The 18,118-nt window shown below is 47.6% G+C and overlaps 1 protein-coding gene and 1 long non-coding RNA gene across 5 annotated transcripts in view; one reads left to right on the forward strand and one right to left on the reverse strand.

Moving 5' to 3' along the window:
• GSG1L (GSG1 like) overlaps positions 1-18,118 on the forward strand; it is a 159,157-nt gene that overhangs the window by 9,389 nt on the left and 131,650 nt on the right. The window contains exon 1 of one of the 3 annotated variants that reach the window (XM_054693779.1): positions 5,273-5,396. The exons of the other annotated variants lie outside the window; for them this stretch is intronic. Coding sequence (XP_054549754.1) covers positions 5,318-5,396 — 79 coding nt within the window. The 5' untranslated portion in view covers positions 5,273-5,317. Of the gene's footprint in view, positions 1-5,272; positions 5,397-18,118 lie in introns of those variants that run through there. 3 annotated transcript variants of the gene reach the window in all.
• Positions 6,760-7,837, reverse strand: LOC119241801 (uncharacterized). 2 transcript variants are annotated; one of them, XR_008551238.1, is made up of 3 exons: positions 7,738-7,837; positions 7,451-7,619; positions 6,760-7,000 (listed from the first exon to the last, which is right to left on the reverse strand). It is a non-coding gene; the product is annotated as an uncharacterized LOC119241801 (long non-coding RNA). The 2 variants fall into 2 exon arrangements; XR_005124372.2 differs by having other exon boundaries at positions 7,451-7,662.

Here is an 18,118-nt window from a genome sequence, read left to right on the forward strand (position 1 = left end):
CCTTCACTTTAATAAAATATCCCATTTCCTGGGATGTCTTCCTTGGTCACCTTATTTAAAATTGTGGCCCTTCCACACCCTTCCCAGCACACCCTCCTCCACCACTCAGTTTCGCTGTTTTCTTATAACCCTTCTCCCCCAGAGACTTTCTCTCACCGAGGTCATCAAGGTGGGTGACACAAAGGGCGTGTCCTCTTGGAACTGATATTCTAGAGGGTCAGGCAACAAGAACAGGCTTATTGATGATCCTGGCTCACGTGCCACCAGATTTGGGCCAAAATGGGACCAACAGGGAACCAGTAGGACTTGCTGAGGTGTTCTTGACTCATAAGCTAGTCACAGCTCTGTCACTTTTCAAACCCACTTTTCTTCTCCCCTCTGATGGAGACCGTAGAGTTTTGAGACCCACAGTCATCTGTCCATAGATGAACCCTCACCTGCTGTCCAAGTTGCCTGACCCTTCATGCATTCTCTAGGTTAGTTTTTCCATCTTAAAAGATTTGTCCTTTGTAATAAGAGATGGGTTGGAAGGATTTTCTGGACATTGTCTTGTCCTCTTTGGTCTTAATTCATTCATCCATTGATTCATTCTTTCAACATATTTATCGAGCACCTACTCTGTTGGGCACCGGGGATATTTAGTGAATAAGGTCCCTGCTCAGAGGAACTTACATTCCAGTGGAGAGAGAGAAGCAAAATAAGTTAAAAAATAATAGAGTTATAATGTCATACAGATATGAGTGGTATGCAACGGGGTAGAGAAGATGGGGGTTCTGATAGGGTGTCAGGGGAACTTCTTTGAAGGGGTGACATTTGAACTGAGACCTGAAGCCCAAAGGAGGCAGTCATGCAGAATTGGGGAGGTGGGTCTAGGCAGAATTAGTTCATCATTGGCGTAAAGATAGATTTATTTATTTATTTATTTATTTATTTATTTATTTATTTATTTATTTATTTATACACCCATACATACATACAAGCACTGGGTACAGTCAGAAGCGCGGGACAGTGAGAGAATTCACCAGAGCAGGGAACAGAACAGGCAGAGTGACGAAATACACTGCTGCTGAGGGGAGCAGCGGGCAGCAGGAGAGGTCTACGCACCATGTGGGACCCTCGCCGGCGGCCGGGGATTGAACTGGCTCTGCAAAGGCTGCGGGCAGCCTCGCAGCCCAGCGCTCAACCGCTGTGCCACCAGGGGAGGCCCTTCTTCAGTCAATTTTTAGTGAGTTGTGTTTTCTTAAAAAGCAATTTTATTCATCAAGAGTTTTGAAATTATTTGCATAAAATGTAGTAGAGCATTTTCATATGATAGAAAAAAAAAGCCTGTCTTTGATTAGTCTTTTTTTGCAATCCTAACCCTGTGAATTTGTGTTTTCTCTTGCCCAAGTCTGCTGTGGGTGAGACCGGTGAAAATTATTTTTAAGCTCCTCTGGAAAGAGCAGGCTAACTTGAAATTTTTTTTCTTTTTTTGTGGGACCCTCACCGGTAGCCGGGGATCGAGCTGGCGCTGCAGAGGCTGCGGGCAGCCTCTCAACCCAGCACTCAACTGCTGCACCACCAGGGGAGGCACCTAACTTGAAATTTTTATAGGGGATCTGTACCGAGTTGGACCAGGTTGGAATAATTAGTTCATTTCCTCCCTTTTTTTTTTAGTCCAGGTTGCTAGTTTGGTTGTTCTATTGCCTCCTGATCCCTGACAACCTTTTAAAAGAATTAGTACTTTTGTCTTTATCAATTGTTTGTTTAATTTTATTATACATCTTGTTTTCTTTTGGCTTGCTTTTTTTTTGAGGTTTGTTTTGCTAGCATGTTTAAGTGTTCGAATTGAGAACTTTGTTTTCATAGTTAAAAAAGGAGAAAGCCTTTAATGCTATGAGTTTACCTCATAGCACCACATTGGCCATATCTTGTGAATTTCAAAAAGCACTGCTTTCTTCAAATGGTTTTCTAAAAATTCTGATGTTATGATTTGTTTCTAACAGTTCTGAAATTTCAGTTTGTTTCTTCCTTGATTTAAGGATAACTTAGTGGAGCATTAACAAATTTCCCAGTACTCTGTCTTATTTGGTTAGATTTTTGTCATTAGTTTATAGTTTTACTGAATGAGAAGATGCCCTGTGAAATTTCTGCTTCATGATATTTTTGGTAAATGATGTATTTGAAAAAGCAGAAATATACTCTGTATGTTGAATAAAGTGACTTTGTAGATTGCTTTTTTCAAGATTAACTTGTTATTTATTCCTCTTTGCTTTCTTGACCTGCCAAAAGCTGGATGATGTGGGTCACAGTCTTTCTCTTTAGCAGAATTATTTCCATTTTCACTTGTGTTTCTGATAGCTTTTGTTTTCACAAAGCTTTATCCTATGTTATTCATCACAAAAAAAAATTGTGACAGTTATATTTTCATTGCGGAATTGTGGATTTTATCTTTTGTCAAGATAAAATGACTATTTTCCTCTAGTGAATGCTTTTTGCTCTGAATTCTATTTTTTCATATTTTAATATGCTATCCCAGCTTTCTTTTGTTTGTGTCCCCTTCATATAGCTCTTTCTAGTCATTTTATTAAGTTTTCCATGACTTTCTGTTAGGTGCATATTTGGTAGGAACAGCTTAGAGAGTTAGATTTGGTAAATTCTGAAAGTCTTAACCAAATAACTTTTGTTTCTACAATAAATATATTTGATCATTCTTCTCTCGGTTTTGGGATGCTTTTTAATTCTTTATTCCTTAAACAGTTTTTTCTTGTTTTCATCTTTGACTATATGGGTTTGATTTTGTTCCTTTTTCTTCACTAATGATTTTAAAATTATATCTACTGCTATTAATCCTGTTTTTAGTATTTGAACTCCTATTACATTAATAACCACAAGGAGTGACAAAGCGGAGCATGCATCTTCTCTGGTGGGGTGAGGAGGCTAGTTGCTATGAATTCTGTTTTTCACCCATATTTGTAACAATAACTGCCACTTGATGCCTTGCTTAAGTGATGCTAATTTCAAGTCTTTTTAGTTCATTCCCTCCCTCCCTCTTCATTTTTATTCATATCTTGGTTGACTTTGCGAGTTAAATATGATAGTTTATGTGCTGCCTGCCTGCCAGCTGTGTGCCAGATCCCATGCTGGGTGCTGGGATGCATTGATGAAGAGGGGCTTCTAAGTTGTGTGTGTGTGCATTTGCACTCATGTGTGAATGTATATGTGTGAACAATATGCAAGCCCAGACCCTCTGAGGAGGGACCTTTGAGTGAGACTTGATAGAGAGGTAGCTGGTCCTGGTAGGCAGAGGAACCAGCAGGCCTGAAGGCTCTGTGTAGGGACAGAGCTTGGTGGCTGGAGTGTGAGCTGCAGGGGGTGGGGGGAGAAGAAGCAGAGACAAGATCTTTGTAGACAAGACCAACAAAGACAAGGGCTTTGTAGGTGCGGAGGGGTGGGTTTTATCTTCCATGCACACCATGTACTTCCTAGCTGGGGCTTATCTGGTTTATCTAAGAATAACTTTCTGTGGTCTCTGGATATATATGAAATGAGGAGAGAGAAAGTAATAGGCGTTGAGGTCAGAGGACAGAAAGCCATCCCATAAATAAGCAGTGTTCCTGAGGAAGTGCCTGGAACAAATGGAAAAGTAGAAATAATTGAAACTATAATGCAATCAGGCCTCCCTAATGCCGATCTCAACAGGCACCCAGCCAATTAAAAAACCAAAATTTATATATTCTGTGAATGAAAGTCTCTATTTTGAGGAGGAGTGGAGAAAAAATTATGCAGGAATTCGGGGTGGGGGTTGAAGTTGCCTACAAAGGGAAAAAAATAAGCTGCAGTCAGCACAGAAAGAGGCCAGGACACACGGAGTCAGCCCCAGGGGCTGTGAGGAGAGGTGAGTCTGGATTCTCTAGCCCTGTGACACACTCTATCCCCAGCTCAGTTGGGTGGTGCAGGATGACTTGAGACGGCTCCCCTGGTCTGTTAGCTCAGCTCACACCCCACAGGTTTGGCTCCATTAACTAGTTTCTCTTGTCCCTGTTAAGAACAGAATGCACTGGTGAATTCCAGAAGGTTTCCATCCCCCCCACCACCCAAAGCAAGAGAGGATTTTTCTCTGATATCCACTGTGAGGACCTGGTGTGGGAACCCCGGGAGTTTTAATCTCTGACCTGCCCACACTGGGCCCCCATGACCCCCAATTGGGTTTGAATTTCCCACCCTCTCTAGTTCCTCTCGTGGCCTCTGCTCCTGAGTTTCTGCTCCCGGAAATAGTGATTCTCTGTATCTGTCGTCTCTCATCTGGGGGCAGCAGTTTGTCCTGTCACCTCACTTTCCCGAGGGACCCGAGAAAGGTTATTGATTTTCAGTTTGCTCAACTTGGTCCTTGCTGTCAGGACAGATGGGTGATTCCCAAGTGCCTTACCGGGAAACCGGAAGCCGAAAGTCCCCTCTTGTGTCATTCGTGAGCATTTCCAAATAGTTTAGAGCATTTGTTCTTCAGTTTTTGGTATATGTGAGTGTTCAAGAGAGAGGGCTGTGAGCCCCAAACCCTTCACCTTTTTCTGCTCCAGTGATGCAGGCTACATGATGCTAGTCCAGCTCTGAGGGGGTTTTGGCCTGGCCTGGGGGGTCTCTTCCGCCCTCTCTCCCCGTGTCCTAGCCAGATTCTGGGTTTAGGCCGAGAAGGTAGGAAACATGCCCCCACTCAAGCAAGAGGCGTCTTGAGGCTCCAGTTTCTGTTTTGGCTCCGAGGAGCAGACACCAAATGAAAGAAAAATTTTCCCTGCCCCGTGAGGCGCGCCTCCCGTTGTCCTTGACTCCTACCAAGATGTCTCCTCTCTGGCACCGGTTTAAGTTGTGGGAGCTCAGAGTCTCCGACACGGCACTGTAGGGTGGAGCCGGCTGGGCCTCAGGCCTTCAGCCCTGCAAGCGCAGCCCTTCCCCGGCTCTGGCTCTGTCTGGCCTGACTCCTCTCTGACATCTCTCCTCCGCCAAGTGTGTTGTCTTCTCCGCCAACTTGCCAAATCTGGGCTGTGGAGTATAATTGTTCTTAGGGACTCAGAGTCTTTCGCGGGTTATCTTGTGCTTCCTACCATCACATTTCAAAGACGCGCTTTGATTCTCTACCTGGGATGTACCATTCCTCTTTTCCCTTGTAGACTGGTCCCCACTGCCCTGTTTGTGATGATTTTCCCTGAGTGTCCTCATCTGTGGGCCTGAGAGGTCTCTCCTTAGTGTTTGCACAAAAACAGGATGGGCAGATTCTCGTCCATCCTTCTCCCTTTTCCTCTGGCTGCTGGTTGGCTCCTCCTCGCACATTCTGTGTGTCCTGATGCTTGATTGGATCACCAAGCAGGTTTCTGTTTTTCTTTTTCAGGATTTATTTCCATTTGTGACTCTGTTAGCTGGAGGTAGGACCCCTCTCTCTCAACTCTTGGCTGCAAAGATAAGTTGATTAATGGAAATTCCTTCTTGGTCTGGCAGAAATCATTGACAGCTGGCCCAGTTTCTAGTTCCCTGGTGACTTGTCAATGCTTTGTCTGTGTGTCTCCTTAACATTTTGATTGAATGATGGATAAGGGGGTAACTGAAACTGGAAAGCCACCATTTGCAAACCAGAAGCATCCTCTGTGGAAGGGAGATTTTGATAAACAGGAGGGGAAAGTGTGGTAAATTTCTCCACTGAATTTAGAGTTCAGAAGGCATGAGTTGGCTTCATTCATTCATTCACTCATTCATTCATGACCATTTGGTAAGCTCTCGAGGCACATGACTATTATATTAGGTTCATGAGGGCCTCCCTGGAAGCTCAGGGGTTAAAGTCTCAGTGCTATCAAGCTATCTCCAGCCACTGTGGCATGAGTTTGATCCCTGGCCAGGGAGCTACCCACATGGCGCAGCAGACCTCTGTTGTCTCACCCACTGCTCCCCTCAGCAGTGTATTTCAGTAGATCCGCCTGAAATGCTCCCCACTCTGTCTCTGGTGAATCCTCTCACCCCCCACACCTCTGGCCTACACCCCAGTCCTTATATGCATAAATAAATTAAAATAAATCTTTAAAAAATTAAAAAATATATTAGGTTCATGAATATTATATCAGGTTCATGAATTTTATATCAGGTACATAGATAATATATCAGGCACATGAATATTATATCAGGTGCTTTATTCTGATAGGTGCTGAGAGAAAAGATGGATAGCTGGGGATCTTTGCCCTACGGGAATTCTTCCATCACCTGCTGCCTGGGTGTCTCTTGGAACCTGAGTGAATGACTCCACCTGCGGGTGCCTCATTTCACCCATAAGTAAAATGGATGAAAACTAAATACCTGAGGGTTTTGGGAGGTCAAGAGGATGTAATATACAAGCCAGGTCTCTACCTTACCTCTTGGCACAGGGGGCAGGGCCACCTCTGCTGCCTTCAAGTCTGAATAAGGTGCTTGGGATGCAGTCTGGGCTGGGGACGATGAAGGGGAAGAGAGGATTTGCTTATATCTGAACTGGTTCCAAGAGCTGCCCGGGCAGCTGGCTGGCACCACCGTGCCAGGGGTGAGGGGGTGAGGCCATGAGCTGCCTGCAAGTCTCTCCTCCTGCCCGTATGTCTCAAGAGGTCAGAACACAGAGGAAAGAAGTTTCTCATTCTGGGGGCTGCGAGGCTATCTTTATCTCCTGGGTCTTTTCTTAGGTCGCTGGAAAAGCATCTGTCCTTGACATTTTATTTTTTGGAAAAATGTTGCATGCATATTATATGCTAAGCACTGTTTTTGATTTTGTGATGGAGTGATGAAGTGATGAAAAAGACAACTCTCTTATGAACTTTTAATTTTTGGGCGAGGGAGTGGTGAGGCAATACAAAAATGAGCTGATTTCAAGGAGTGAGAATTATAAGAAAGAGAAAACTAGTGAGGGCATGGAAGGTGACTTTAGTTTGGGTGGCTGGGGGTGGGCGTCTTCTCTGGGGAGGTGACTTTTTCTGGAGAGCTGAATGTTAACATGGAGCTTCCTGGTGAAGACCTGGGGAAAAAATATCAAGTTGAGGGAGCAGCAGGTGCAAAGACCCTAAGAGGGAGCAGGGCATGGAGTGGAGGTGGGTATGGTGGGAGGTCAGGGAGGAGGTGAGTACGGTGTCCACACAGAATGCCAGGCTGAGCCTGGTGGTGGGTGTGGAGGAGGGTGGTGAGCTTGGGAGCTGTTTTGCTGGAAGAACCAACAGGACACCATGATGAAGCCATCCTAGGAAGGAGCACTGTCATGTATGCCCTCTGGTTTTTCACCCGAGACACAGGTGGGTGGTACCATTTGCTGAGATGGGAAAATGGGGAAGAAAAGGTTTAGGGAGAAAACCAGGAATCTTGTTTTAGGGCATATAAAAGCATAGATATGCATGTTGGTTTCTGACCTGCTGAAAACTGAGGCCAGATGCCCAGATAGCTGTGTGTGTGGGGGGTGTCCTGTGCTTCTCACCTGGGCACTGTAGACATTTTGATCTGTTTTGTTGTGGAGGGCCGTCTGCGTCCTGTAGGATGTTCAGAAGCCACCATAACCTCTACCACCCAGATGCCAGTAGCACCCACGCCAGTGGGTGACATTCACAATGACGGTCTAAATGTTTCTAGGCACTGCCGAACGTCCCCTGGGTGGGCAGAGTCACTCTGGGTTTAGAAACAACATGAAATCTTCACAGGACCTTTCCTGTCATAAAGAGGAATGGGAAGTTCTCAGCACAGGGGCCAGGGCTCTCCCTCCCTCACCTGGTCAGCATCCTGAACTGAGCGCAGTGCTTTTTCCTGCAGATCTCAGATACCGCCTCAGAATCTTTCTCCACACAGCCCATCGGCAGCCATCATCAGTGCTTGGGATTGGCAAGGAGATAAAACCCATTTATTCTCCCTGTTTTAGGATTATTAAAAAAAAAAAAGAACCCAGGATCCTCTGTGGCCCACACGGTGATCCACAGTTCACTGTGCCTCAGTGTCCCTGCCTGTCCGAGGGAGGCAATCCTAATTGCTTTCTATGGATCTGACGGAGCCTTAAGTGGGAGGATCAATGAGATAATCTTGGTAACTCAATTTGAGTTTTTGGAGGCGGGCAGAATATTACAGAAATGCACAGCAGGATCATTATCTCACGGGGTGCTGTGAAGGTGAACCTGTAAATAATTAGAAAACATTTAGCTGTTATAAAGTGCCAGGTTTAATAATGGGAATAATGAAAAAGGAAGGCTCTCAGAAGCGGGCGGGCAGGTTGCAAGGCCTGGCAATCGGCTCTCAGGCGACTGCTGCCAGAACAGAGCGGCGATGCTCAAGGCTACGGTAATCTGTGATGTTTTGTTCAGGTTCAGCGTAACCATGGTGACAGACTTTTCTCCTTCTTTCTGTGGAGCTGATTCTACACTCCTGCACATACGTAGACAACACACATGCCGCCCCTCTTCCTTCTACCCTGAGTCCTTCTAGTTGGGGAAGAAGGGGCGAGTGGGGGAAACCTGGAGATAAAGAGCTTGGTGGAATCTGGGCACCAGGGTTGTGGGTTCAAGTCCTGCCTCAGTCCCTTCCTGAGGGTGTGATCGTGCACAAGTTGCTCAGGCTCTGGGAGTCTGCTTCCTAACTTGCGAAATGAAGATAAAGTACTCTGCCCTGGAGTGATGGGCGATCAAACTCCATCTCCAGTGGGGAAGAGCTCTGTGGACTGCCAAGAACTCTAGAATGTGCTGTGATGTCAGAATGGACCTCAGGAACCCTGAATCACAGTAATCAAAAACAAAAATCTTGGTTAAATCCACCAACATGAAGCCCTTCGTTCATGATGTCCTCTCACCAGGCTGTGTGTGGCCTCAGCGTGGCTTTTTAAAAAATGTATTTAATAAGAGCTCTTGAGGCTAAAGCACTAAGAACTAGACCATGACTCTGGCAGCCTGTGTCTTGGAGCAGGGCTGAGAGCAAGGCTGGGACAGCCTGCCTGGGTGGGAGCACAGCTCGAGCATAATGGATGTGAGCATAATGGACGTGTATCACACGTTACTCAGATTCTCCTTGTCTGTAGAGTGGGCTAACAACAGAACCTAGTGCAGAGTTGCTGTTATGAAATATTAAATGAATCGATACTTGTAAAGCTTTTTGGGACCATATCTAGTTACATAGTGTTAAGTACATGAACTTTATTAAGCCTGATGCTCAATGCTTGATGTCCAGTATTAGGAGCGCTTGTTACAAGGTCATGGCAAGATTGGGAAGGGTGGACCAGATGTGGGTGCCCATGGCTGGGGGTATGGCGGGGGCAGGCCAGAGCTGTCCTCGTGCTGACACTGACCTGCAAGGGAGATTGGGGGCACTCTGATCAAATGTACAGATATCAGGCATTTGGGAGAGGGCATGGGGTGCAGAGAGATGGGGAGAGGATGGAGATGACTGCATCCCACCTGGGGGAACATCAGATGAGAAAATGTAACCTGTGGGACTCAGGTCTAAAGGGTAAACAAATAGGATCTAGTGGGTGAGTCTACAACATGTGAGAGACTTGGCAAGACTTTGGTTGATTATATATTTGATATAAAGATACATCTGAATTTTTATATTATTATTATTGTCATTGTTGCCACTGCTATTTTAACTGTTACTTTGCATTAACAATGAAAAGCAGTTTCCAAAAACCAGATTGTGACCTTGGGTTGCATCAATAGAAACATTATATATAGCAAGAGGGAGGTGATGAGCCATCTTTTCTCTGTCATGCTAGAGACACACATGAAGCATTCTGGTTTAGTTCTGGGTGGCCTCTAGTAAGAAGGACATTAATGAACTGGCATGGGTCTTCTGGAGAGAATGCAGGAGGGTGGCTTGTCCACCAGGAAGTGGAGGCTGTGTCTTATTCATCCACTACTGTCTTGTAGTTCTAAGAATTAAGAAAGATACCAATGGAATTCTATTCTATTGCATACTCTTCTAGGTAGTATAAACCAGGCATTTGACTCTCATACGTGAGAAATGTACTTAGCAGCGTGTGGAGGGTTTCAGCTATGAGCAGTTTAGGCTAAGGAAAGAGAAGACTGGAGGGGCAGCAGCCCAGGGGCTGTTTCAAAGGGCTGCTGAGGGGAAAAGGGCCCTGCATTGTCCTATGAGACTCCAGAGTCACGATCAGAGGGAGACAGTCTGGAGAGAGCTAAAAGAAGGGACCCACACTAGCCTAGGCTGCTCTGCCGCTGCATTAGGGGCTCCCCAGAAACTGACTGTGGAACCAGGACTTGAGGATTTATTTACATGCTGACAATTTATTAGCAAGGGGATTCTAGAAGTTCAAGTGAAGAGGAGGGGTTGTGAGGCCGGAAGAAGGAAGATGCATGCAGTGTGTGTTCCAGAGCGGGTTGTCTGTGGACAGTGTGGACCCACACTGAGGATTCTGGAAGATGCCTTGACACATGGGAGGCTTGGGCATTTGCCCACCAATTGCCACTGGCCATTGACTGAAGGCGTCATTAACTCCTTCCTGACTCTGGGTGGGGGCTGAGCATGCTTTGGGGCAGGAGAAAGTGCTGGGTGCAGTGAGCATAGGGGGTGGATGAGGGGGCAGGGGAGAGTGGCACCTGGTGGCATTGGGGGCTGGCAGTGTTTCCTGGCAGAGTCAGGTCCCTGGTGCCTAGTGGCTTCCCTGGCCCATGTGGGATCTTTGGGGCATCCTGGTTATGATGCTCACTTGAGAGATACTAATTCCAGACCTTGTTATACCACAGGTGATTGGGGAGCTTGGAGGTGGGTAGACATGGAGACAGAAGACATTTTTTTCAAGCTTTTTTCCTAAACCACCCACTCTGGACTCACTCTCAGCTAATTGCAACATGGGAGCCCACTCAGATGCTTAGCTGGTCACATGTGCCCAGTTTGTGGGTCCAAATGCACCCTCCACTGATGAGCGGTGTACCATTTACCTAGGGGGTGGGTTCTGGGGCAACAAGTTTGCGGGTTGCCTCTCCTGGCTTCTTCCTTGCAAGCAGAGAGACAGCAGGCAGGTGGTCACTCTCCCTGGAGTGGAGGGAGCTCAGATTTCCCATCTGGAAAATGAGGGGTTGGATGAGAAAATCTCTAATTCTGGAGCTGACATTTTCAGTTTCTGGAAAAGCTTGAATAAGACGTTAAAACAATTTATTATTTGAGCTGCCATTAAGCTATAAAGACCCCATGTGGAAATCAGGGCCATTATCCTGGTGTAGCAAAGTGCTTCCTCATATTTTATGAATTAAACGTGGCCCCATCAAAGCCCCTCGCGAGGGAGCACACGTGTGTTATAAAGCGGACCAGGCCGAGCGAGGTGGTGAGCAGAGGATAGTTATTGTCACTGATACGTGCCACGGAAAAGCAAGCATTTGGGGTTCCCATGAGAGAAGGAGCCTCACCTATTTTATTTTAATTTAAAAGGCACCATAAAAGAGCCATTTAATATACATATTCTTTAAAAAATATAGCTGTAATTAGTGCGTTCAGAGGCGGGGAGAGAATCTGTGTCCTGGCACGCTCCCATTTTACAGTCGGGGAAACGGCTGGCAGAGCAGTCATCTGCTGCACACAGGAGTTCTCAACGGGGGGCGACGCTGCACCCCAGGCACACTCAGCACCGTCTGGAGACATCCTTGTTTGCCACGACTGGGTGGGGTAGCTCCTGGCCCTGTGGGTGGGGGCCGAAGACACCCCTGAGCATCTCCCAACACAGTCCAGGCCGCCCCAAATGTCAGCGGTGCTGTGGCAGGGAGGCCCTGGCCCTGAATCACCCCACTCCCACCCCCCAGAGTCCTAACTTGACCTCTCCGCGGCTCCTGGGGCCCGCCTCCTGCGAGGGCACCGCGAGCCTTGGTCTCTGAGGTCTGCGATGGGCCGATGCTTAGAGCTGAGACATCACCAGCATCGTCCCTCTTTGAGAAGGTGGTGGGCCTTTTCTCTTCCACAGCTTCCACTTGCCACTGCACCGTGTTCCCTCTTACTACACTCTTCATCGTCGGCTTTTCCGTGAATTCTTGTCATAAACATTTCTGCAGTCTTAATAATCACCACTATTAAGGGCTTCGTACTACTCCCTCCTATTCACAGAGCACTAGTTCCTGATCATTCTGGTGCTGCTGGACATTTGTCTTATTTTTTGGTTCCTGATAGTTTAATAGCACAATGATTATCTTATTGGATAGAATATTTTTATTTGTGAAATTTTTTCTTTAGGACAATTTCCCAAGAGTCTGTCTCCCCTTTGTCTCATCTTCCCTCCTTCCCTCCCTTCTGTCCTTCCTTCCTTCCTTGATGTAATTAAAAATTTTGGAATGATAATGTATGTATATGATTTAAAATCCAAAGGCATAAAACAATGCACTCTAAAAAAGTCTTCCTGTTCCCAGCCACCCACCCAGGCAACCCCTTGTAGCAGTTTTCAATTATTCATCTACATCCATTTTTTAAATAAATGGTGTTACATTTTGCCCATGTTCTGTCTGTGGGTGCCTGTGGGCACAAATCTCCTTTAGATGGGGGCCGGCAGGGTGCAAAAGGCCTCTCTGATGAGATGACATTCGAGTGGAAGCCTAGAGGGCGGTAAGAGAGCAAGGAGGATGGTGTAGGAAGGAGAGGCAGTCAGTGCAAAGGCCCTGCGGTAGGAATCAACTGGCAGATTTGAAGCGCTCTGAGGTGGCCAGTGGGGCTGTTGGGGAATGAGAGAGATCAGATTGCTTTCGAGGGACCTGGTCTTACAGAGCCATGTGGACTGTGGTGTAAAATTTGGACTTTATTCTAAATACGCTGGGATGCCTTGGAGGGCTTTCAAGCAGGGAGGTGGATCAGATGTGATTTGCACTTAACAAAAGAGCATGCTGGTAGATGAATGGAGACTACTGGACAGCGGCAGAAATAGGCCGGCTAAGGAGTAATGGTCCAGGTGCGTGAGGCTGCTGGCGTGGCCTTGGGGCAAGATGGAAAGAACTGGATGAATCCAGGATATAGTTTGAAGCTGGAGCCAGCATGTCTGCTGACAAATTGGATGTGGAATAAGGGGAAAGAGGCAGGAGACAACTGATAGACCTTTGTCCGGAACAGATGATTCTGTGACTGAGATGGAGAAGATTGAAGTGGCAGCAGGGTTTTGGTTTTGTTCATTTAATGGGAAGGAGGAATCTTGCCTTCAGACCTGGCCACATTATGTTTGTGAGCCCGCGGGCGAAGTCACGTACTCTGGAGATATTGGGGGAGGGAAACAGAGGAAGGGGAGCAGGGAGCAGGGGACAAAACAGGCCCCGAGGGTCAGAGGTGTGAGTGGGTCAGAGATGTGGATTTGGAAGCCCTCAGCGCCCATCCAGGCTGAGGTTACCAGGGGGGAGTGTTTGGCACACACATCAGGTGTGACCCTGCTAGTTTCACCCCGGCTGCACCAGCTCTGCGATTTATCATTCATTGTTGTGATTTATTTTGTAATTTTCCAAAGCAAACCTGGCCTGTGGTGAGTTACAGACATCATGTGCCTTGTTCTGGGGTGCCAGGGTTATCTCGTCTGGGGTGAGACCCCCAAGTCTGACGGATATCCAGATGCCTTCACCGTCTCCTCTGAGAGTCAGGGCTGCTCGCTGGAGAGGCCCTTCGGGCAAAGAGCCAATCTCTCCTCCTGTGTCTCCTGAATGCCCGAGAGATGTGGCTCCCCGCCGACCTCGCTCTAATGAATTCTAGTTGCTTTTTCATTATAACTCCTAATTTTCTCAACTTCCAGATTACTTTCCTCTCCAACAGGGTTATAATTCCTGTCAAAGCTCAAGAAGCCTCAGGACACATTTCCCCCCTCTGACGTCAAGGCCCAGGGTGGGGACGTGCCTGCTCCCCTCTGACTGGCTGCTCTTTGGAAATTGGCTTGGCGACCACCTTCTGTCAGAAATGGCGCGCTGCACATTCAGGAAGCGCATCTTGTGTCTCTGTCGGCGTTTCCCTAGGGCAGCGGTAACACCGCACAGGGCCACCGTTTACGGGGCCTCATCTACATGCTGGAGTCAGATCCGAGCTGATCTCAGGCCACAGCAGCCTGCCGCACACAGTCTGAAATCGTCAAGTACAGGAAATGAAGGTCACCCCTCTGTGCTTCATGGATGGACACACTTATAACCTGGAGGGGCCTCAAGCTCTTGGACACCTGCTTTGGGAAAGTTAGTGGCTGAGCCTCAGCATGGCAGGTGCAGTTGCCGTAGAGGGCAGGGGGCAGATTCCCATCCCACCCTATGACTCCCCGTGACTCCCCGCGACACTTCATACCATTCCACCCATCCCATCCCACTTCCTCCTACCCCCCGTCCCCTCTCCCACCCCATCCCAGCCACCCGCTCCACTCCACTCTGCCTCAGCCCACCCCAGTCCATCTGTCCCCTCCCACAACCTGAGTTCCTGGTATGGGCATTGGGTTATAAAAACAAATAAGGAAACTTGTTTGGTTGCAGGTGTATAAAATTCAACTGATTTAAACAAAAGGCAAATTGTTATTGGCACATGTGAGAGAGAGGCAGCAGGGTGGCTTCAGGTTCAGCTAGATCCAGGTGCTCACTTGAGGTGGGCAGGCTTCACTGTCTTCCTCTTTCTTTCCATATCCCTTAGTCTCTCTGGTTTTTGGTGTTTTTCCTTTTCATTTCCCCTCTGTCCCTATTTCTGAGTCCTGATCCCTGTGTTGGGTTCACTTGGTGGCAGCCCTCCTCATGTAGTAGTCCCCAATAGCACCATGTTTTATATCCCCCTTGCTTAGTACCAGTAAGCCTTCTGGGAAGGGCTCGTTAGCCAGGTTTGTGTCACTTGCCTTCCTAAGCCCAACGTCATGAGGGATGTGTCTTGGATAGGCCAGGCCTGGGTCATCTTCTGGAGCTAAGGGAGGGGGGTCAGTGTCACCAGAACCTCAGGGAATAAAAGTAGTGTTTCCAAAAGAAAGCCAAGATTCCTCTCCAGATCTGGGGAGCGTGGATTCTGGGCAGGAGAATCCCAGGTGCCCACCTTGCCACAACTTTCTTCGAAAAGCTTCTTTGCCTCTGTGCTTTTCTCAGCAGTTCCCTTCTGAAATGGCTCCCATCTAGTCCTTCTGGAAAATTCCATCTACCTCTTCCTTCAAGGTTGTGTGAGCCTCCCTCCACCTGTGACCTGGCATGACTCCCCCATCCTGTGCTCTGCCTCCATGGCTCACAGACAGGTGTGATGTCATCTTTCCACCCACTCTGTCATCACAACCTGTTTCCCAGTGAAGGTGCAGTTTGTATGAGGGCAAGCGTTATGGACCCAGTGCTTGGAGGCCGCTCTGAGACTTCGGTGGTCTCCTACACACCCTTCAGGGCTCAACTCAAAGTCAACACTGCTTCCTTGATAAATTCTGGCACCTCACAGAGGTGTGAGCCCTCCTTTGCACTCCCCCGAGTGGGCCAGGGAGAGGGCTGTGAGCTAGACCATTCTGAAGAGTTGACGGCCCTGTCCCCACTCCTGGCTCCAGAGACCTGTGGTGAGGCTGACAAACCCTGAGGCTCACCCTCTAAGGGGGCTCTCTAGGGGATGGTAATGGACATTCTGGTGATGGTCTCAGCAGAGTGCTCTCGTGGCTGTTCAGTGCCCCTTGGGGCTGTGCTGTGCGGAAGGGCACAGTGGGTGCCCTCTCAGAATCTTATACCTCACTGTGGCCTCCTGCACACAAGGCTTTCTGGAGTGGGCCTGAGGGGATAGCTGGTGGAGAGGGTAGGGAGAACCAGGGTTCACGGAGGGCAGAGGGCAGAGGGCATACTCTGGAAGTTGGTTTAAAAACACATTTTTATTTGAACTTTTTTCCACAATCCACATTCATTGCCAAGTTCTTCCTTGGGGCAGCACAACAGTCAACACAAACACCCTCCAGTACACACCCAGCACACACCCTATCCTTGTTGTTTGAGAAATTTGTGTGAGATCCAAATCAGAGTAAAAATCTGACCCAGTCAAGAGTGGCAACCTCAACTCCATCCATCCTCCATCCATTCACTACACAAGCATCACCCATCAATTCATCATCTACTTACCCACCATCAACCATTCACCCGTCTGACTTTCACCAAGCCATCATATATCCATCACCCATCAATCCTTTTCCTTCCATCTATGCATCGCCATCCATCCATCCATCCATCCATCCATCCATTATCCGTCCATCTGTCTGTCTGTCATGCACCCTCCCAGCACATCCAGCTATCCATTTATCTATCATCCATTATCCATTCATAGAACAAATATTCATTGATGCTCTTGCTATGCCAGCCTCTGCCTGAAGCTGTGTGCTCCCCAGATGGATAAGGAGATCTCTGCCCCAAAAGATACAAAACAAAGATAATTAAATACACAAAGATAATTTAAAAAGACAGGTGATTCCATCTCACACTAGTGTCAGCCATTCACTTCATGCTGATGATTCCCACTTGTAAGTAAAACCCTCATACTCAGCTGACGAAAATGGTAACAGTTCATGTTTTTTCAGTTCTGTACATAGTACTTTCTCAAACACGACCTCATTGATCTCTTAGGACCATGCTATGGGGAAGGTATTGTTACCTCTGTTTCTAGGTCCAGAGAGGGCAGGGAGCCTAGGATGTGGTGCTGAATGGGCTCAGACGCAGGCCTCTGGCTCCTGCGCTCATGCTGTGGGGCAGGGTTCTTTCCACCGCTCTGCTCACTGCATGCTGAGAATCTGTCCCTCAGCTGAAGCAGGTATACTGTGTCTGGTTGTGACACAAAAGCCTCCTGGCTCCCATCACCCTCTGAGACTTACCTGGGCTGGGAGGAGGGCCTGGCTGACTGTGGGTCACGTCTGCTGGCTCCAGAAGCTCCCAGGAGCCTTCCCTTTCAAACCACTGCCTTACTGGTGATAGGGATCCACAGCACCTCTAGAAAGAGGGCATTCCTGCTTCTGCCTGGGGTATGTACAGAGGCTAACTAAGCACAGAGCCTGTTGAGTACCTCTAGATCTGCTGATCAGCTCTGTACTTGAGGTTGCCCCTGTCTCTGTGTAAGTGCTAGAGGGCCATTAGATGTATCAACACTGAGACGAGGCTCTGCTTGGTATTAATAGAAGTATGGGAGGAACAGTAAAAAGGGAATAATTTTCTTTGAGAGTTAAAAGCTTGAGCTCTGAAGCAAAACAGCTCAGGATTTAAATTCTTGGGCACGCAGTGAATACTAACTCTTATTAATATACTCATACTGTGACTATGGACAGAGTTTACAAACTGCAGATGGAATGTTGTGTCAGTGAAGAGTTTACACTGGACTCATTTAGGCCCACAATGCAGTCCTGGCTTTGTTTCCTGTTGCCTTTGCTACTTTGGTTTGTTTTTTTTAAAGGTTTATTTATTTATGCATACAAGAACTGGGGTACAGACCAGAGGTGCAGGGTGTAAGAGGATTCACCAGAGACAGAGTGGGGAGCAGAACAGGTGGATTGACTGAAATACACTGCTGAAGGGAGCAGCTGGCTAGACAGCAGAGGTCTGCCGTGCCATGCGGGTCAGCTCCCTGGCAGGAGATCGAACTCATGCTGCAGTGGCTGCGGATAGCTTCACAATGCTGAGACTTAACCCCTTGTGCCACCAGGGAGACCCCAACCTTTGCCACTTTGCAAGTGACTTACCCTCTGTGAGCCTCAGTTTACTCCTCTGCAGGAGCATGATGAAAATCATTCAACTGTAGTCGAGTAGGGAGCATTTATTTGCTCTATGCTTGGCATGTTATAGGCAATCCACTCGGCCTCACAGCCTTGTGAGGTAGGGCCTGCTATCATCCCCACTGGACAGAGAAAGAAACTGAGGCAGCAGGCAGTGTAGAACCTTCCCCAAAGCCCCATAACCAGTACCTGGTAAAGATGGTGTTTGAACCCAGGTTGTCTGACTCCTGGGTTCCTTGTGGGCTTATTTGGGGAGGTCAGTGAGATGACTCATGCATAGATTGACTGCCTGGCACATAAAAGGGCAGAATAAATAGAGGTGATACCACGGGTGATGCCATTAGCTGAGGCACCTTCTTCTTATTATGGAAACTTTACTAGCTTGAGCAGAGAAAAGACTCATTTGCTTTTATAACAACAAAATCCAGGTGGCCTTGGGTTCCACTGGACACAGGGGTCCGAAAATGTCAC

Source organism: Talpa occidentalis, unplaced genomic scaffold (assembly GCF_014898055.3).
Source record: "Talpa occidentalis isolate TD23 unplaced genomic scaffold, MPIMG_talOcc4v2.1 talOcc4.12, whole genome shotgun sequence".
NCBI lineage: Eukaryota > Metazoa > Chordata > Mammalia > Eulipotyphla > Talpidae > Talpa > Talpa occidentalis.